General features: G+C 45.5%; 1 protein-coding gene across 6 annotated transcripts in view; it reads right to left on the minus strand.

Annotated features, from left to right (window-relative positions):
• The window catches only part of LOC137416475 (glycogen synthase kinase-3 beta), a 172198-nt gene that overhangs the window by 35640 nt on the left and 115245 nt on the right, over nucleotides 1–21313 (minus strand). For all 6 annotated transcript variants that reach the window (XM_068102081.2, XM_068102080.2, XM_068102082.2 and 3 more), the window contains one exon: nucleotides 2535–2721. In XM_068102081.2, the coding sequence (XP_067958182.1) occupies nucleotides 2535–2721 (187 nt within the window). The remainder of the gene's footprint in view (nucleotides 1–2534; nucleotides 2722–21313) is intronic.

Here is a 21313-nt window from a genome sequence, read left to right on the forward strand (position 1 = left end):
GATACCAAGTCAAGATGAAAGTCTCAAAGAAGAATCTCATGTTCAACTTTCATCAAAAGGAATGGACGAATCTAAAATAAAATTTTAAGCGAACCATAATCTATATATATAAAACACTGTGTGTGTGTGTGTGTGTGTGTGTGTGTGTGTGTGTGTGTGTGTGTGTGTGTGTGTGTGTGTGTGATGTTACCGATAGACTCCTAAACGGAGAGGCTCACGTACTTGATATTTGGCACAGACATGGCCATTGAGCCTGGGAAGAACATGGCCGACCTAAAAAAAATATTTCATAATATTTTTTTACCATATTTTACCTCAGCGAGGAATATTATGCACGGAATCTGACCGGTGGCAGAGCAGCGCGCTGATTCGCTCAGAGCGATCACGTGATGTTCCTTGCCGCCATTAACTCAGTTACGCGTTCGCACATATTTCAGAGCGAAAAGCGATTGCGTTTTTTCACATTTCAGCGAGGAACATTGCCATTCACACCACATAGGTTTTTTTTTCTTTCATCTTTAGATCCATATTTTTTTTCAGCGAGGAATATTATACACGGAATCTGAATCGGTGGCAGAGCAGCACGCTGATTCGCTCATTCGCGCTCATTGATGACGATCACGATCACGTGATGACGTGATCACGAATGATGTTCGTGACGCGATCACGTGATGTTCCTTGCCGCCATAAACTCAAAGCAAGTAGCATAGATTTTAGCATGATTAGCATTTAGCATGATTTAGCATGATTTAGCATAGATAGTAGCATGTTTCACATAGATTTTTTTTCAGCGAGGAATATTATACACGGGTTCTGACCGGTGGCAGAGCAGCGCGCTGATTCGCTCTGAGCGATCACGTGATGTTCCGAATAAGCACAATCAATTGAGTGTGCCGCATGAGTCTGCGATAAGTGTTTAAAGTAAAGTAAAGTAAATAATAAAAAAATGTTTACGTGCCGTTGTTAGCCTATTCATGTATAGTTTGTGTTGTATTTAGCTGTGGCTGATCTAAGATGTAGCTGAACTTCAGAGTCGTTGACTCTGGCATCCTTTGACCTCTTAATCACCTTGCTCCATTGGGACAAATCCAAGTAATAAGCTTATCGGCAGGTAAATCCACCGTAGCGAGGTGAAACACCTCTCAGGTTGAAATAATGTGAGTTATTCCATCCCCGCCGCCAGTTGGCTTCACTTTTCACGGAGTATGAGCGTTCTATATATTTTCAATTCAGTGCGCCCGACTCGCTCACGTACTTGATTTGTGGCATAGACATGGCCATTGGGCCTTCACGGTGTAATTTGTGCGAGGCTTTTGTCCGAGTGAGCTTGAGTCGAGAGGGCGAATGTACGGGTTGGGAATGTACGGGTCTCCCTTCCCCCACCCGGCAACGCCGGTACTGGAGGGCGTCACAGGATTGGTGAGTCTCCAAAATCCGCTTCGTGCTGTTGCAAAGATTCAGGACGATGTCGCGATTGTTGTGCTGCTCTCCGACCATGAGAACTGCAACGTCATTGTTGACTGGCCCTCCCCTTCCCTCCCCCTTCCCCCTCCCCCTCCACCCCCCTCCCCCTTCCCCTGCCCTCCCCCCAATCCCCCTCCCCCCTCCCACCCCTCTCCTCTCCCATCCCTCCCCCCCTCTCCTCCCCTCCCCCTCTTCTCCCTCACGTTTATACACGGAATGCCGGGTACTTCCCCCCCCCCTCTTCTTTCCTCCCCCCCTCTCCTCCCCTCCCCCCCCTCTCCTCCCCTCACCTCCGTTCCCCTCCCCTCCTCTTCCCCCTCCCCACCCCTCCCCCGCCCGGCAATTCCGGGTACTTCTGCTAGTTTAGAATAACAAAGAATATTGTCTACTAAGAAAAGGTGAGCAGGTTCATTTCCAAAACCACTTTTGAAGCGAGACTAAAGTTCAGCTCAGAATAAATGTTAATTCGTGCAGAATGTACTTGGTCTTCAACAATCTTTTTGACAAATAATAGATCAGCCTTGTAGCTCTGGGATCAGCCTGTAGAGATTGGAATGTGAGATGACGAAAGCATTATACAATTGTGTGGCAACCTGCATGGATGTCATTGTCCTGTCAACTAGACATGAAAATGTCTAAAACCTTCCAACACAGGTTGACCCAATGCAAAAATCAAGGAAACTAGCAAGGTTCTTCTTCTCAACATGGGACCAGATCACGAGCTTGTGTAAACCTGGCTTTCTCTAACTTCCTGGGGTAAGCAACTTCACCCTGCAAAATACAAATATGGATATTTGTGTCTTCTCATGAAGATATGCAGTTTCTTTTTCTGCCGTTCTATTTTTGTTACATTAAATCTGCGATTTGTCATGTATTCTTCACCTTCAATTTATGAAAGCTCACATTTGATTCCTATTTCCTTGCCACTACAACGAAACAAAGGTATCGTACATGCTAACAACTCCATACATAAACATTTTCCATTTTCTTCCCGGTCGTTTTCATGTGTACTTTATACTATTAATGTAACTTTAAAATAAAACAAAAATGTCATGTCTCAACCCAAGCACCGTGTTGAGTGAAGTTGAAGAGTGGTGGGAGCTCCCTGCCGCTGGGCAGACGTGTTGCAGGATCCCGTAGCTCATTGAAGAACGGATGCGCACAAGCATCCAGAGGGGTAAGGCGTACAGATGGTGTGTACTCTAGCAGACGGCTGCACAGCAGTATGGCATCCTGAGGTGTCCGCGCTCGAAAAACCTGAACAACACAACATAATGATGCTAACACTACAATATTCGCACAAAATAAGGCACAGCATGAGACCAGAATTTTAAACTCTTGCAGCTCGACATCAAAAATATACGCTGACGGTCATTGACATAGCTTAGACTGCGGATGAAACCTAAATATATGCAGTATGTAGGAATACAGAGATTTGGGAGACACCCATCAATAAATAGCATAACTGATGATAGAACTGTCATTGCTACCAAATCATCACTTCAATGTGAGATCTTCAATCAAAATCTCCAATTTTATTGAAACCAGTCAATTTTGGTCTCTTCGATAATAAAGTGCCACAAACCAAAATTGTAAATTCTGAGATGAAGAGGTTCCTGAGAGATGGAGGTCAATTAACTTTTAAGTGACCTTCGCAATTTAATAGGGGCTGGATCTTGGGTTCTATTGGTCAGAGAGCCCATTTTGGTGTTAAATGAAAGCACTTTCCAAAAGTAATCTTTTGTATTATTCTAAACAAACGACAATGATAAAAGTGCTAAATTAAAAAACAAAAGTTGCAGGTGAAGTCAGCTTTGACATTTGACCTCACATGGGCAGAACTCAAGATAATGAAATTTATCCCTTTGGAAGTCTATCATTTACCCAGTATGCATGCAAAATTGAATAAGGAGATGCTCAGTTTGGGAAGGGTATGTCTAAAAAGGTCAGCACAGTCAGACATGTTTCATGTTTTTATTTTGATTTTAAATTGATACAAGGCTCACAGAGGAGCATACATATACTGAAATAACAAGCCAGACATTCTACACATTAGTGTACTTCAGTGTCTCTTCAAGAGAAATTACAAGAAAATTACAAGAAAAATTACAAGATTAAATATTACAAATAAATTACATTACAATTACAAAAAATAAATTACAAGAAAATTAGTACACAATCGACAAATAAATATGGCAGATGGGATTTGAACCTGAATCCCCAGCATCATGAGCCAGTGGTTCAGATGATAAAGCGAAAGAGTCCAACGTTTCTCAATATAGACAGTTAAGATTATAAACAGGCTAAGGCTACTTTGCGGGCTGCAGAGAATTGAGGGCTGCATTGCCACTGGCCTGGCAATGCAGCACAAACAAAATCTCCCCAACTCCAGCCATGGTCCTGGCTTTCTGACCTTTTCAACTCGCTGTCAACACGTTGCTATCAAGCAGCTGCATCACTCTCTACTGAAGGGAATTATGTGCTAGTCTGGCAAATGGAACATGTCTGGCAAACCTCAGTCTCACCTTGTCGTTCCAGAAGGGCCGTCAGACAAACCCACCTGTCTATTTGCACGGTCAACCACTGGAAGAGGTTCAAACAAACAGAGACCCTTTCTTCAGGAAGGAGTTTTTTTTTGTGTACAAGATCGAGGCTCGTGTAAGAACGTACATTAATTCCCCCCCCCCCCCCCCCCCAAAAAAAAAAAATATATATACGGACACACAAAACATACAATAAAGGGAGCGCGAGACAGGATGGGGAGAGAGAGGGAGGCACACAAGTACAACAGCAGAGAACAGAGACATCAGAAGATCTGTGGGAGGGAGAGAGCTTGGTGCAAGGAGACATGGGAAGGGTGGGCGGGGGTGAGGGGGGGGGGCTATAAAACACATGGACACTGCTCTTGGACTTCCAGGAAAATAAGTTGGTATTTAAAAAAAATGGATCTGGGGTAAATTAACGGGGGTAGAAAAGATCAAGGTTTTGGATGGGGGAAGATAAAAGATGGTGGTGAACAGCTGTTTTAAAGACCTGGAGGGAGGAGTGGGATTGAAGAGAGAGAGAGGGAGTTTGTTCCAGAGGCCGGAGTAAAGAGAAATGAAAGAGTGAAGGTGATCAGAGAGTCTTGATTTTGGCAATTTCACCAGAAGAGGGTTGCTGGCAGATCTTGTGCGACATGAAGGAATACTTGGGGAGGAATACTTGGGGGACAGAGCACAGATAGAGAAGGGGGAGCTAAGCCGGTTAGGAGTCGGTAGAAGACAGAAAGACCACCTACCTGACTGCGGCGAATGAATGAAAACCCTCACAATCTGCTTCATCGCTGGAGATTCCAATGATTCTGAAAGCTTTGGTTTGAACAGCGTGAAGCCAAGCTAGGTGTGAGGCAAGAGCACCAGCCCAGAGGGGAGAGCAGGATTAACATTGAGCTATGGATGAAAGCCTTGTATGTGGTGAGGAGCTCAGGTGTGCCAAGGAAGGACTTCACACGACGGAGGATGCCCAGTCGACGACTGGCTTTGGAGGCCAGCTTGGAAATGTGGTTTTCCCAGGAAAGATCATGGCAGATAGTGAGACCCAAAAGCTTGAGCGACAGAACTTCTTGGAGAGGATTGTTGAGAAAGTAGATGGGAGGGTTGTCCAGTCGGTCTTTTCTGAGAGACATAGTAAGAGTGTGATTTGTCAGGATTGAAAGACATGTTCCACTTGTTTGACCAGTCTGTGATTTTGTCCAGGTCTGCAGAGAGTGAGGAGACTGCAGACTGCCGATCTGAGGGATGAAGAATGGAGCGACAGAGAGTAGAGACATCAGCAAAGAGACAGAGTGAATTTTCCAGAGAGTCGAAGAGATCATTGATGAAGACCAGAAAAAGCACAGGGCCCAGACCACTGCCTTGGGGAACTACAGCCTGAACAGGAAGGGGAGATGAGAGAAATCCATTCAGGGCCACATGTTGACTACGACCAGAGAGGAAGTCCGCAAGCTATGCGTGGAGATTTCCATGCATACCATAGGAGGAGAGTTTGGTGATCAAAGATCAAGCCATTGGATAAGAGGAAGGTTTTGATATCCAAAGCAATGATGGATTCCAAAACTTTGCGGATAATTGGGAGCAGGCTGATTGGTCTGTCGTTGCAAGCATCTGTTTTTGCACCTTTTCTTGTGCAAAGCAGTAATGTTGGCTGATTTCCAAGCTGATGGCAGATGCCCTTAAGCAAACGGGAGGGTGAAAATATAATAGAGAGAGGGTGTGAAAGGGCGGCAGAGCAGGCTTTTAGGACCCGTGGGTTGATGCAGTCTGGTCCAGTTGCAGAATCAGAGTCGAGGTTTGACAGAAACTTCTCCACCTTGTCAGGAGAGAAGGACACAGAGTCCAGGAGCAGCTGGGTTCGACTGAGTAAGGTAGGTACAGAGAGAGATGGGTTTGGGAAACAAGATTGTGAGGCAAACACAGAGTTGAGGCATTCGGCTTTGTAACGTGCGGTGTCAACTTTGTTGCCATTTGAGGTCAGGGAGGGGATGGAGGGGGAACAAACACCAGAAACAGATTTGACCAGATACCACCAGGATTTGGAAGGAGACAGTTTTGAGAGTGGAGAGATAGTGCTTCCTGACTCTCCTGAGGGTAGACACACACTTGTTCCGAGCTTGGTGGAAGGAACTGAGATTGCCTTCAGTTGGATTAGCCTTCCAAGAGGCAAAGGCAAGTTTTTTCTGGGCAACTGCTTCACCACAAGATTCAGTGTACCATGGACAGGAGGAAGGGTATGACAACTGAAGATGAGATGGGATAAATCTGTGCATGAGAGAGAGAGAGAGAGCAGTTTACTTTGGAAGAATTCCCAGGAAGAGTTGATGTCAGAGGCATTAGAGATGGGAGACCAGTCCAGATAATTGATGGCTGCTTGAAGACCATGCCAGTCGGCTTGAGTGAAATGCCAGACTCGTCGACGCTGAGGAGGCTCTCTGAAAATGGCCAGAGAGATATCCACTTTAACAAGCACATGATCAGAAGAACCAATTGGAGCAGAAGAAGAGCAGCAGACATTTGCAGGGAAGTTTGTCATAACCAAGTCTAGAAGAGAAGATACTCCGTTGACTGAGATCCGGGTTGGGAAATCGACAGATTGTGTCAGTCCCAATGAGTCGCAGAAGTCCTTTGCTGAGATACCGTGGCTGGTGAGAGTGGTACCCACACCCAGCCAGCTGGCATGATGACAGTTGAAGTCGCCACATATGAGGAAGAGAGAGAGTTGGGGTGAGTGGATAGAAGTTGGTCCATGTTGTCAGACAGCAAAATGTAAATGGAGTCATCACTGCTTGGAGGACGGTACAAAACATGTATGAACAAAAGGTGGGAGTGGAGAGGAAGTCATAGCCAGAGGTACTTCTGGGGGTGGGGTGGAGAGAGGGCAGTGCAAGGAGAGTGAGGAAGAGAGTTTTTGATAAAGAGAGCAACCCCACCACCAGGACGAGGCTCAGGACTATTATACCAGAGGAGGGAGTAACCAGAAAGAGATATTAAGGAATCAGAGACATCTTGAAGGAGGAGAGTTTCTGGTAAGCAGATTACGCCTGGTTTGTTAGAAGCAACCTGTATGGAGAGATCAATCAGGTTTGAGTGAAGGCCCCAGATGTTTGAGGTCCATACCATTAAGAAAGAGGGAGGGGGAGTATCGGATGCAGGACAGGAGAGGGGAGGGATAGGGTAAGATGAAGGGTGAGAAGGGGAGGTAGTGAGAGCTGTTGATAGTGTGTCAGAGATTGTGGAAGAGTTTAGAGAAAAGGAAGGATGAGGTCAAAAGGTTTGATGGTAATCGGATGAGGCACAGTGAGGGGTTGTTTGAGGGGTGGCAGAGCAAAGTAGAAGGTTGGAGGAGGTGGAGGTATGAGATATAAGGGAGACGAAGTGGGGAGGAGGCAGCTTTGAGGAGGAGGGGGGAGGGGGAGAATTGGAGAAAGATGGTAGTGGGGGAGATTTGAAAGGGAGGGGTTGGGGGAAAATTTTGAAGGGGAGGGGCAAGGGGGGAGATTTTGAGTGAAGGGGCAAGGGGGGAGTTTAGGAGGGGAGGGGCGAGGGGGAGAATTGAAAGAGAGGGGTGAGGGGAAGATTTAGAGGGGAGGGGCGAGGGCGGAGTTTAGGAGGGGAGGGGTGAGGGGGGAGTTCAGGAGGGGAGGTGTGAGGAGGGAGTTCAGGAGAGGAGGTGTGAGGGGGGAGTTTAGAAAGTGGATGATTCATGAAAAACGAACATTTATTACAAACTGGGTTTATTGTGATTTACAAGTCAGAGGTCTGTTTAAAAACGATAGAGGGGGGGGGGGGGGGGTGGAATGAAGGCGAGTTTAAAGAATGTAGGGAGGAAGAACTGGAAGAGATTTAATTTTTTTTTGATGTGGAATGATTTGAAGAGGAAATTGAAAAAAGCCTTTTAAATAGGAAGAAAAACAACGTGTTGTAATAAACCATGGAATAAAACACTGCAGGGGAAAGTTTAAACGTATTTAAATAATATTTGAAAAAAAAAGTGAAAAATAATCGGGGGAAATTCCCTCAGTGAGGACGTGTATTTGAGAAAGGAGGAGAAAGGGGGCGAGACAAGGGGGCGAGAGAACAAGCACGTGTCCGCGAGGAGAGAAATAGTTAATAAAGTTTTTTTGATTTTTTTGGACTTAAAACATTGGACAAAGGGTAAGATGTTCGTAGGAGGTATGGGGAAAAAAGAAAATCAAAGAAACAAGCAAATACAGCGAAGGAAAGAACTTATATTCACAAAATACCAATGGGGGGATGGAGCCCTGAGAGATCAGGCCGCGCACGAGGTGTGAACAAAAAGCGACTAATTACACACAAGTTTGCAATAATTACAAAACCAAAACGAACTAGAAACACACAATAACACATACACAATAAAATAACCAGTGGAAATTTGACAAAGACATGAATGGGAAAATACTCAAACTTCGACGTTGTGGAGAGATCAAAGCAAGACTCCTCGTTCGAGGGGAGGGGTCCGTAGATCAAGTTAAAGGATATCGAGTTGAAGGATAACTAATCAATCATCATTCCTTCTCAGGAGTTTCATTCCTTTTTTCACGCAAGTATAGGAATCTACAGTTTGAGCTGTGGCACCCTTTTATGGAAGGGAACAAAATTGCCAGGTTTCAAAAAATTATTGGGAGATTATGATGTCAGATCTCAAGTTGAAGTGTGAGGAGTTGGTGTGGAATGAAAAAAAAAGGACACTTCAGTAAGGCAACATCAAAATAATTAAGTGGATGTCTCCTTACAAAAGCTTCCTTTTTATTGTAGGTTTCTTTCTCTTTCAACGAAAATGAGTAAGAACTCACCCATTTCTCTGACAAGTTGTTCCATGGTAGTAGCTAATTGACACAGCTGAAAGAATGGAATTTCTGCAAGAGGGGGAATATTGATGTGGCCCCCTGAAGCAACACAAAACATTGAAAGGCCACAGAGGGTCGAGGCAACTATTTAAATGTAACGAAGAATACAGCCAATGCAGTGAAACAAGCTCAGCACTGGCTGATGTAAGAAACTTGACCCGTTCCCTCCTGACCATGTAGAAGGATCTGGTTCAAGCAATTCTTCCCATAAAACAGAGAGATGTTTCAGCACCTGAGAATTGACTCTGATTATATCTTTGCTTCTCTGGAAGAAAAGCTGGCAATGCTTCATTAATCAATAATGGCATTGTTTTGGATTCCATTCTGAGCAAAACACGAAACGTGCTTCTGCTTTTGTTCTCAACAATGGTAGGAGGCTCTAAGTCTCAAAGAAGTTAGGACCGTCCCCGTGGACATATCTCGGGCATTCAACAGTCTTGAATCCTGTCCTGCTTGCCAAGCTTGCTGCATATGGCATGCAAGCCTACAGTCCTGGCTATCTTACTTCTTCAACTCACAGTCAAAGTGTTGCTATCAAGCAGCTGCATCACTCTGCTGAAAGGGAATTATGTCCTGGTCTGGTAAATGGAACGTCTGGCAAATCTCAGTTTCAACTTGTCGTTCCAGACTGGCCATCAGACGAACCCATTTATTTAGAGGTAGTGCACAAAAAATGGAAGCACTTAATCGGGCGTTGGCCACTACGTGCAGCCAGTACAGCCTGCATGTGCCATGGCATAGAGTCCACCAGCGTGTCTAATTCTGCAGGAGGGATGCGGCAACATTCTTCCACAAGAAAGTAAATCAACTCACACCTGTTTGATGGAGGTGGAAAACGCTGTCTCGGGCATAATTCCAGACTACCATACAAAAATATGCAATTTGATGTTGGTCTGTCTGTCTGACTGTTTTTTTCACTGCAATACATTCAGTGGTTACTTATCCAATCGCAACCAAACTTGACAGGAGGCCAAAGGGTCACACAATGAAGGTTGTAGGGACTTAATTTGTCCCCCTTCCCAAAGGGGTTTCCCCACCAAGGGAGTTACCTGTTGAGGTGTATATCCATATCAAGATAGCTTCATCATGGCTTTTCAAAACAAAAGTAACTAGATGGTATTCATAGAATACTTACCCTGTGCAGTCTTGAGAAGGACTTGGTCAAAGCCAACTCTTCTGTTTTTTAAGGGGTTTTTTTTTGATCCAATATGGCTGCCAGACCAATGACTGATGACGTCACTTTTATCAAACTATATTTCCCATGGGTAGTTGATCAATTAGTTTAAGATTTGCATTGATTGGATTTGTGTGTGGACGTCGGTGGCTTCATTATGACATCATAATTCGACAAGTACAGAACTTCATCCGATCAAGATGAAATTTATTGTCATCTGGGGATAAATTGGTGGAGAAAAAAAAAAATGATGACGTCATCGTTCACGTGTTTCTGCCGCCATATTTGTTTTGACACAAAAGCCTTAAAAACACTAAAACACATCCTGGCGAGGGTCTGCGATCTCCGATTGCTCTTTCCTGTTTTCCATGTAGAGGTTTCGGAGATATAGAGGTGCAAAATTTTTCGTTTCTTCCAAGATGGCGCCTGAACTACGTGACCTATGATGTCATAATTATCATTAAAAAAAATTATACGGGAGGAGGCGCTAAGATGGTTAGGATTTAGTGTCCATCGAACCAACAGTTGCTGAGAAGAAAAAATGTCATTACTTATTGAATCAAGCGTTGCACTTATCGAATTATGACGTCATAATGAAGGCACCACTGACATCATCATTAATATATCTTATTCCCCATGGGGAGTACTTGACAATGAGCCATGTTTCAATTTTTTTCCATGGAGTGGGGTCGGAGATATAGAGGGGCAAAGTTTTTCGGTTTTTGCAAGATAGCGCTTTCACCGCTGAACTCTGACGTCATAATTATCATTTAAATATTCTGCAGGAGGAGGTGCTCCTATGGTGAAAATTTTGTGTCAATCGGTCCAAGAATTGCAGAGAAAAAAAATTCATACGGATCAAATCAAGCGTTGTACTTGCCGAATTTTGACATCATTATTACAGTACTGATGACATCATCATTAACATATCTTATTCCCTAAGGGGAATGCTTGACATTGAGCCATATTTCAATTTTTTCCATGAGGTGGTTTCGGAGATATAGAGGTGCAACTTTTTTCGATTTTTCCAAGATGGCACCTGTACCACATGACCAACGACGTCATAATTATCATTAGAACAATTCTACAGGAGCCGCTCATATTCTGAAGACTAACAGTTGCAGAGGAATTTTTTTTCTTCATACTGATCAGATCAAGCATTGTACTTGTCGAATTATGACGTCATAATGGAGGCACCTATGACATCATCATTAACATATCTTATTCCCCAAAGGGAGTAATTGACAATGAGCCATGTTTCAATTTTTTTCCATTAAGCGGTTTGGGAGATATAGAGGTGCAACGTTTTTCCAAGATGGCATCCATACCACGTGACATGTTATGTCATAATTATCAGCAAAATAATCTACAGGCAGAGGCTGCTACGGTAAAATTTCATGTCAATCGGACCAACGGTTGCCGAGAAAATGAATTTTTAAAATGCAGACATGCACGTACGGCACACGGCACACATACAGCACATGGTCGCAACCAACTGCCGAACCCTACTTTTCGCTTCGTGAGCACATGGGTAATAACAACACACGATAATAGCATAATATTAATGTTATGACAAAAAACATAAATACGAATAATATTCCCCCTCCCCAAGGGATTTTTCCTCCTTGGACAAACGCCGTGTCAACGTGAATGAAATAGCTTATCATGGCGTTTCGTGGGGCCACCCCTACCAGAAGTATAAACCACAAACACATTTGGTTACCATTTTAAACAGTCACTACTGCCGTTTAACACGAAACTAAAATAAATTTGGAGGAATCCTGACATCCTTGAGGCAATCTATGCTTGTCGTGTCGACAAACTTGACATGACGACACCTGAGTGTAGATCTACTGTAATCTACATACCCAATCTTACTATAATTCACCAAATGTCCGTCTGTCCGTTCAAAGGTACCACAAAAACGGCTCAACCGATCGCAACAGTATTTTGGGTGGGTATTCCTGGGACTTCTCAAGTTTTCCAATTTTCCCAAACACGATGGAATAATATTTACCGATATGAACACTGGTGTGGCTTTTATTGAAATTCTACAAATACTGTTTAGATTTTGATGACAATTATGAACCTGCCGCGAATGCGGAAGTGGACAGATGACGGCAATGCGCAAGTTTGATAATATCCAAATACAACCGTCATTCCATTGTAATGTTAAATCGTTAAACGTTAATCGTTTTGTTAAAGTATCAATTGATGATTGGAATTGAGTGAATACAAGTGCGATTTTGAATTCGTAATTGTATTCACCCAACCGTACGGAACTTCACATCAGGATTTAAATATTTGTTAATGTCACGAATGTTGTTAAAAGTTTATTTTTTATATTAATGTTATTTCATTTGTGATTGGAGTTATGCTGTTTGGAATGGAAAAAGAGATATCGAGTTCAAGTGAATGACGAAATGCCGTGATGGTTTCTACTTTCTAAACGTGAATTCGTGGATCGCCATATTCAGATTCGCCATTGACTGGGTATGGAACAAACGTACCCGTTTGTTTACCAACGGGTATGTTTTTCATGGAAGTCCTTCACGAACTTGCTGTCCATGCCTGATGTGCGACTGAAGGTGCTACAGGAATGTGGAATTTATTGGTTTCATGCTTTAGCATTCGCCGTTTCTGCATTGTCTGTTTGCTTCTGGCCTCCCATCCGTGCGTAGCATGGGTATCTCACGAGTAGAGGTTAATAACATGAACGTTCCTGCTGCTTCTGTGGGGAGTGGGTGTACTCGTCCCATAAATGATCGATTGGATTCAGATCTGTTGACAAGGAAGGCCGTGACATATGGATAACATCAGTATCATGCTCAGCAAACCATTGGATGACCACACGTGCTTGGTGGATTGCGAGCATTGGAGGGAGGGGAAGGGGAGGAAAAAGGGGAGGGGTCTCATCTTGCAGCTATGCAACCCATAATTATTGGCAACCAGGCCTTTGCAGCATTTTTATACATGTCCCAAAGCATGCCGGGATGTTATTTGCTTCACTTACATGTGGGCCCACACCTGTGTGGAAGCCGTTGCTTGGTGTCTCTCATTTACCCAGATGTTTCTATTTTTAGCTCAACTGGACTTTGGTCCGGTGAGCTTATGCGAGTAGTGTCCCTAGGTAAGTCAGTCAGTGAGTGAGTGAGTGAGTGAGCCAGTTAGTGAGTGAGTCTGTAAACACTTCAGTCAACATTGCTTGAAACAAACACACGATTTTGATGAAACTTGGCCACAAACTTCATATCTGATGCCGAACGAAGATGTATTAACCGCATCAAAATCAAATCTGCACTCATTGAGGGGGTCTATGGGGAGAGAGGGGCGTGGTTCAAGAGCTGCGTCCATTCGTCGTAAATCCATACCATCGGAGGTGCCACGAAAATCTCTTGCCTTCTCAAAACGTCAAGCATTCACTTTCTTGCTTTTGAAAACCCTTCGGCGACGTTTCATGAGAGAAGGTTAAACGTACCAAAAAAACAGGAATACATCCATGTCCTAATCCTCGCTATGATGCATCCATCTCTCTCCGCCCTACAACCAATCACAGGGTCTCAGAATTGGGTAAAACATGTAAGTGAAAACTCTAGGAGAATAAGTTTGGCTTCCAAAGCATGATGGCTTCGGTTACCCCATCCAGAAGCAAACACGACCACACTAAAGGAAATGTTAGGTGTGTGTTTGGGCCCAGGAAAGGGCCTGAAATAACTCCTGGGGGGAGTGGTAATGGGGGCGACAGGCCCCGGACGTGTGTCGAAAAAGACACTCAACACATGCCCACGTGTGCCCATGTGTGGAAAACCGGGTGCCCACGGACGCGCGGACGCGCACAAATGGAACAAATGCCACGGTCCTTCGGAGGGACGCTAAAGAAGATTGTGCTTGGGCTTGTGCTGTGTGTGCTGAAAATGTAAACGTTAAAAAAGTATTTATATTTAGTTAACCCGAAATGCTGTTTTGTTCTTTAAAAAAAAAAAATTATCCACTCTGCACTAAAGGCTAAAGGGGGGTGTATTCCGATAATGCCTGAGGGTGTGTCTGGTGTAGTTGTCACACTAGGCGAAAATAGCAAATAACATGATGCATGGGGTGGGGTGGGGTGGGGTGGGATGGGTGTACTGATGGCAAGAGGAAGAGGATTGTTCTCACAATCAACCAGAAGACTAATATATGTATGACGAGAGAAGGGTGAAAACAGAAATGTGTTGATGCACGAGTACGTCGGATCATCAACCATCTCCGACATCAAGGCCCAGAAGGACAAGTTGCTGCAATTTCGCACCAAGTCAGAGACAGACAAATGTGCTGACAAGCACCGTACTCTACACAAGATAATGATGGAACAGCTAGACAAAGGTGTGTACGAACAGTTTGCTCTTAAGCGTCCGGAGGGAACGCTAATTGCAGGACCGATGGTAATTGAGAAGGTAAAGTATTTTTTTTATGATCAGATCAGATGCAAAATGGAGAGGATTGTCATGGGGACCGCAAGGCTAACCCCTGCTCTTGCAGGGAAAATGGCCTTAAAATGCCTGTTGTTGTTGTTGTAGATGGGATTGACTGATCAATATGCCTCCAATGAAGCTGTTGATAAGGAATGGTTGGGCTTGGAAAGCAATAGCAAGCTGATTGGAAATGAAACACATCTCTGTTAAAGGTCATGACACTTGTGAAGTTTGCTAAAAGGCAGTAAGCCTACAGCACCCAGGAAGTGATACAGATGAACCTCACACAAGAACATTTCACGAGGAAGAGGCAAGAAACAATGCAGCAGTCGGACATAAGGAAATGGTTCAAGAAAGCCTCGAGTTCGATAATATGATGAGCCCAATGAGTCTGAGAAAGTGGAAGTTGACACTTTCGATCGTTCCTCAACTTCAAAAGACCAGTTTTTGTTTTATAATACAGGTACATTCTTGCTTTGCATAATTCATTGGTAATTACCTTTATACTGTACTGTAATAATTGTCATGTATGCAGTGCAAATGTTCACCGTTGTATCCCTACACCGGGACCGGGTGGTATCCCTACGCCAGAGCTCGGATGGCGCTGCTGTGAATCGGGCCTTGATCGGCAGAGTGAATAAACGCGTACGACAATTGATCGCAGTTTGTCGAGATACTTTACATGGCGACGAAGGTAAACATCTAGACCATGACATCTTTCGGCCATATCGATGAATTCGACCCTCATGAGGGGGATTTTGACACGTATTCTGAGCGATTGTCTTTCTACTTCGAGGCGAACGGCATTGCGACCGAAGGCCTGATGAAGGCCGTCTTCCTGTCCGTTTGCGGAGGTGAGACGTTCACACTCGTTAAAAACCTGATTCGGCCTCGGACAATCCAGGAGCTCACGTATGCAGAGCTCAAGGCCGCTTTGAAGGAACATTGCAACCCATCTCCTTCAGTCATCCTGTGTCGGTTTAATTTTTACATGTGCAGACAGCAGCAAGGTCAGTCGATCGCAGACTTCATTGCACACCTCAAAAAACTGTCACATCTGTGTGAGTTTGGGGACACGATTGATGACATGCTTCGTGATTTGCTGGTGGTTGGCATGTCCGATGACCGCACTCGTAGACGCCTGCTTGCTGAGAGAAGACTGACGTTCCAAAATGCCAGAGACACCGCAATTTCCATGGAAAGTGCTGAACGCAACGCTACAAGCATCGGTGCCACTCGCTCATCTGGTACCAGCCCTGCTGTGAATCGGTTGGATCATGTTCAGCCACAACGTTGGAACAAGGCTCCTCGTCAGAAGCCAGTGCAGTCTCAAACCCACAACAACTGTTTTCGGTGCAACGGAAAGCACCCTCCGGAGACGTGTCGGTTCAAAGATGCCACCTGCCATTTCTGTTCGAAAACTGGCCATATTGCTCCAGCTTGCATCACTCGCAAATCGGGAAAAGGAAAAGCTGCTGACAAGATTCATCAGTTTATCGGTTCGGAGGAACCCGAGCTTGACCAGGTGAGCTCTGTTTCCGACAACTCAGAATCGTATGACCTGCTTCATATTGATTCTCACCATAGGCGGGACCCTCTTCTTGCCAATGTTGTCGTCAACAATCGACCATTGCAAATGGAGGTCGACACTGGTGCGGCCGTCTCGCTCATCAGCCATGCTGTTTTCACAAACCTGTGGAGTGATGCTGACCGACCCCATCTGAAACCTACTACCTATGGACTCTCCACCTATACAGGTGAGAAGATTGTTCCCTGCGGTACATGTGATGTCACGGTGGGCTACGATAACCGTGAGTTTCACCTACCCCTGATCGTCATTCCTGGAAAGGGCCCTTCCTTACTCGGCAGGAACTGGTTGAGCATAATTCGACTGAAGTGGGAAAGCATTCATCAACTCCGGGCAGCCAACGTTTCTCCTACCGCAGCATACACACTCAAAAATGTGCTGGATACGTACCCGGATGTCTTCAAGGATGAGCTTGGAACCTTGAAAGGACATACGGCTAAACTCAGGGTTGACCGGGATGCCAATCCTATATTTTGCAGGGCTCGCCCAGTCCCTTTCGCCCTGCGTGAGCGGATTGACAAGGAACTGGATCATCTTGAAAATCTGGGGATCATCGAGCAAATCCAGTATGCCGAATGGGCGGCGCCCATCGTTCCAGTCATAAAATCGGACCAGTCCATCCGCATATGTGGAGATTATAAAATGACCGTGAACAGGTGTTCTTCATTGGATAAATATCCAATCCCGAGGATCGAAGACCTCTATGCTCGTCTCACGGGAGGCAAGACTTTTACGAAACTCGATCTCAAATCCGCCTATCTACAGCTCTGCTTGGACGAGAATTCGAAACAGTATCTTACCATCAACACGCATCGTGGGTTGTATAGGTACCACCGACTTAGTTTTGGAGTGAAATCTGCACCTGGAATTTATCAGCGTGTCATGGACAGTTTGTTTGCCGCCGAACGCAACGTCGTTTGTTACCAGGATGATATTCTGGTTACTGGTCGTACGGACGCGGAACATCTACAGAACCTGGAGAGAGTTCTGAAGAAGATTTCGGACTCCGGCCTACGTTTGCGTCGAGACAAGTGCAAGTTTATGGTGCCATCAGTCACGTACCTGGGTCATACGATTGATGCCGAGGGTCTACACCCGACAGATGAGAAAGTCCGAGCTATCAAGGATGCTCCTTCTCCACGAGATGTGACCGAATTGAAGTCATACCTCGGTTTGCTTCAGTTCTATGGTCGTTACATCCCGAATGTGACCGACGTTTTGGGCCCCCTTTATCGGCTTTTGAGGAAAGGAGTCTCCTGGAGCTGGGGGTCTAGTGAACAATCAGCATTCCAGACCTCTAAGGATCTGCTCAAATCGTCCAATGTTCTCGTTCATTTTGATCCAGAGAAGGATCTTGTGCTGACATGCGATGCCTGTCGGTATGGAGTGGGGAGTGTATTATCGCACGTGATGCCTGATGGTACAGAAAGACCGGTTGCATTTGCATCCAGAACGTTGACCCCGGCAGAGAAAAACTATTCCCAACTTGACAAGGAAGGATTGGGAATCGTTTTCGGCGTTGGCAAATTTCGCCAGTACCTTCTTGGACATCATTTCACGATTCGCACTGATCACAAGCCGCTGATCAGTCTGTTTGGTCCAACTAAGGCGACATCTGACACACTACCGCCCAGGATCATCCGCTGGTCCCTGTTTCTCGCTGCTTATGACTACACCATATGTTATAAGCCCGGTTCGTCTATCACAAATGCAGATGCCATGAGTCGGTTACCCCTTCCAGAATCCGTTGATGATTCGCCTACACCAGGATCCATTATCGCACTGATGGATCATCTGGAAGATTGTGCTGTCGATTCTGGCCAGATCCGCACTCATACTCGACGAGACCCCGTTCTGTCCAGAACTGTCCAGGCTGTACAGCTTGGATGGCATTTGCTACCTGAGGGTGACCCAGATTTTGCGGCTTTTAAAGCACGTAAAAACGAACTCAGCGTGGAAAATGGTTGCCTACTCTGGGGATGTCGTGTCGTGATCCCGAAAAATCTGCGTTCCAGGGTCATGGATGAAATCCATGACTGTCACCCCGGGATTGTGAAGATGAAGTCACTCGCCAGAAACTATGTGTGGTGGCCGAATCTTGATGCTGATATCGAACATCATGTTCGACATTGTTACCCCTGCCAGAGCACCCGGAATACACCTGCGAAAGCGCCACTGCATCCCTGGGAATGGCCCAGCGAACCGTGGCATCGCCTACATCTCGATTATGCCGGGCCTATTAACGGCAGCATGATTCTAATAATTACGGACGCGCACACAAAATGGATTGATGCCTATGTGACGCGTGGTACTACGTCAGCCATTGTCATCGAAAGACTCAGACGCTGTTTCGCCACTCATGGTCTGCCCAGGATGATCGTGAGTGATAACGGTTCGTGTTTTTCCAGTACCGAGTTTGCCAAGTTCACACGTCGGAACGGCATCAAACATAAGTTTGTCAGCCCACATCACCAGGCTTCAAATGGCTTGGCCGAACGATCCGTGGGAATCATCAAATCCGGATTGCAGAAACTTCAGGAGGGAACCCTGGAAACAAAGCTGTCTCGTCTCCTGTTCAAATACCGCATCACGCCACAATCAACAACCGGTGCAGCTCCGTCTGAGTTATTGATGAAACGACACTTGAGATCGACACTTGACAATCTCAAACCAGACATATCATCAAATGTTTATCAAAGCCAGCTTAATCAAAAGTTGGTGCATGATAAGACGTCCAACAGTCGATGTATCAACATTGGAGATCCAGTGTTTGCCCGAAATTTTGGTGCAGGTGCGACGTGGCTACCGGGAGACATCATCGAGAAGCCAGGTCCACTGTCCAGTGTGATTCGCCTGCAGGACGGCCGCGAAATTCGTCGACATCAGGACCACATAACCTACCGTCACTGTGAGTCGATGGAGCCTGTAGCATCGTCACAGTCAGGACAACAGTTCGACCCGCCACTGCCGGAGATCGTCGTGGCCGCTCCAGCCGGCTCGGATGCCCCGAAAACCTCTGCAAACGCTACACCCTTCGTGGAGACCAAAGGAATCACCTCGGACTCTGTATCCACTGGTACACCGCGACCCAAAGGAATCACCTCGGACTCTGTATCCACTGGTACACCGCGACGCTCAATGCGTGAGAGAAAAGCACCCGACCGGTTGAATCTTTGAAGATGTTTTTTTTTCACGTTGACACATGTTCTATTTTCACGTATTTTCATTATTCTCATAACCGTTTGCACACATATTTTCACATGTTTTGGAAATGTTGCTTTTGAAATGTCAATTCTGGAAATCTAGCACGTATTGCTCTTGGTAATTTTGGACTTAAAGGGGAGGATGTCATGTATGCAGTGCAAATGTTCACCGTTGTATCCCTACACCGGGACCGGGTGGTATCCCTACGCCAGAGCTCGGATGGCGCTGCTGTGAATCGGGCCTTGATCGGCAGAGTGAATAAACGCGTACGACAATTGATCGCAGTTTGTCGAGATACTTTACAATAATGTTTTTATTTAATCTATTTTTCACAGGCAACGTTTAATAAGCTGCTCTTTTGTACGATTCTTTGTAACATTTTGCCTTCTTGGAGTTTCCTTCTGTGTTCATCTTGTCCACCCCATGCATGGGTATTTTGTGTCCTGTTTTTTTTGCCTGTAACGTCCTGATTCGTTCAGTCCTAGGTCTTCCACGAGCCCTGATTGCGTATACAAAAAAAGAAGAAAAACAACAACAACAACAACAACAACAACATTTAGAAAATTGGCATATTTGATGAACGGCAGGGACAAAGTCCCATAGGTGCCGTATAACACAGCTATTACTGCTGTACTGAAATACTGCGCAGGGTCTCATGTTCTATGAATTCTCCAGTTCCCATAGGAAATTGGTTTTAACTATGGTGGTTTTGAATACCGTGGCATTTTACAGGAACGTAACCCCCGCAATATTTAAGGGTTTACTGCACTGTAGATTTGACAAATACAGAAAACAGCAAGCAATGTGGCAAAAATAAAGTTGTCAACAATAATGTCTGTTTTAGAACAGGGAAACAAAGGATGATTAACCTTTAGTAACTAGAGGGCTCCGATCGGAGATTGCTAATGGATCCCGGTATAGCCAACTCGTTATATTAGCCAATAGTGGGGCAACTTAGCACAACGATTGTGCATTTTGTGAGGAAAGCACCAAATTTGGCACACTAGTAGACTATCCTATTATGAACAGATTTGGATATTGGGCCATCTCAAATTCAGCCCCTGATGGCTGTGGCAGCCATTTTCCAAAATGACACCTTCAGCTTGTTCTGACGAATTGCATCATCCATTGGCTTGGTCCTTTCCACCAGGCATTCTCTGGTGAAAGCCTGGAACTGCTCTTGGCCAATCTTCTTCACATTCCTGACAGTCTCAACTGCAGCAGGACCTGCAATTTCCTTTGTGTCAAGGACAACCAGATCCATGCTCTCTTCCTCAAAGGGGTTGCCAAGCTCTTCTATGACGCTGACAAGGGCGCGGACATCCTTGGCGAAAGAGGTCTGCACACTTGGTGTCTGGTCGTGATGACGTGTGTCCTCTCGCCTCCCCCAGTGTTGATGGCCATCTTGGAACTCTTCTATGGCCCTGGCAACTTCTGGCCCGGCAATCATCCAACGCCGCAGGGCACTTGGGTTGTCAGTGAGGCCGACTGCTCCACCATCTCCTTTGATGTAGGCGTTATTCTGTTCATGCGCCTGGTCGATTGGGATCGAAGAGAACACCTTCTTCGTCTTCTGTACAGTGAAGTTGCCAGCCCTGAATTCTCTGGCTCCATCTGGGTGCTTCATTGGGAGTGCAACCATGTCCCTCAGGTGAACAGGGACCCACCTGGCATAGTGTGTGTGGTCTAAGGCATGGAACCATGGGACCAGTTCCGTCAGGGCATCAAGGTACATCGTGAATGAAGCCTGCCGCAGAGAACGCACGTAGACCAGTACCAACATCTCTAGTTCCAGCACAGTTGCCCAGTACTGAAAGTTGGGAATGTCTTCTCCTCTCTGGTGACACCAGTCTTCGAACTCAGGCAGGTCTTCTGCATCATCAGCATGTCATACAGTGGCGTTCATACGCACGGTGTTGCAGGATGTGCAGTGCCGCTGCAGTGATTTGATGAGCTCTTCTTGTGCGGGTGACGTGGGCAGCTCGCAGGAAGGAGTTGGCCGTCCCTGGCGTTGCAATCTCAGCTTG

The sequence above is a fragment of the Myxine glutinosa genome, chromosome 1, assembly GCF_964187855.1.
Source record: "Myxine glutinosa chromosome 1, kmMyxGlut1.1, whole genome shotgun sequence".
NCBI classification, from domain to species: domain Eukaryota; kingdom Metazoa; phylum Chordata; class Myxini; order Myxiniformes; family Myxinidae; genus Myxine; species Myxine glutinosa.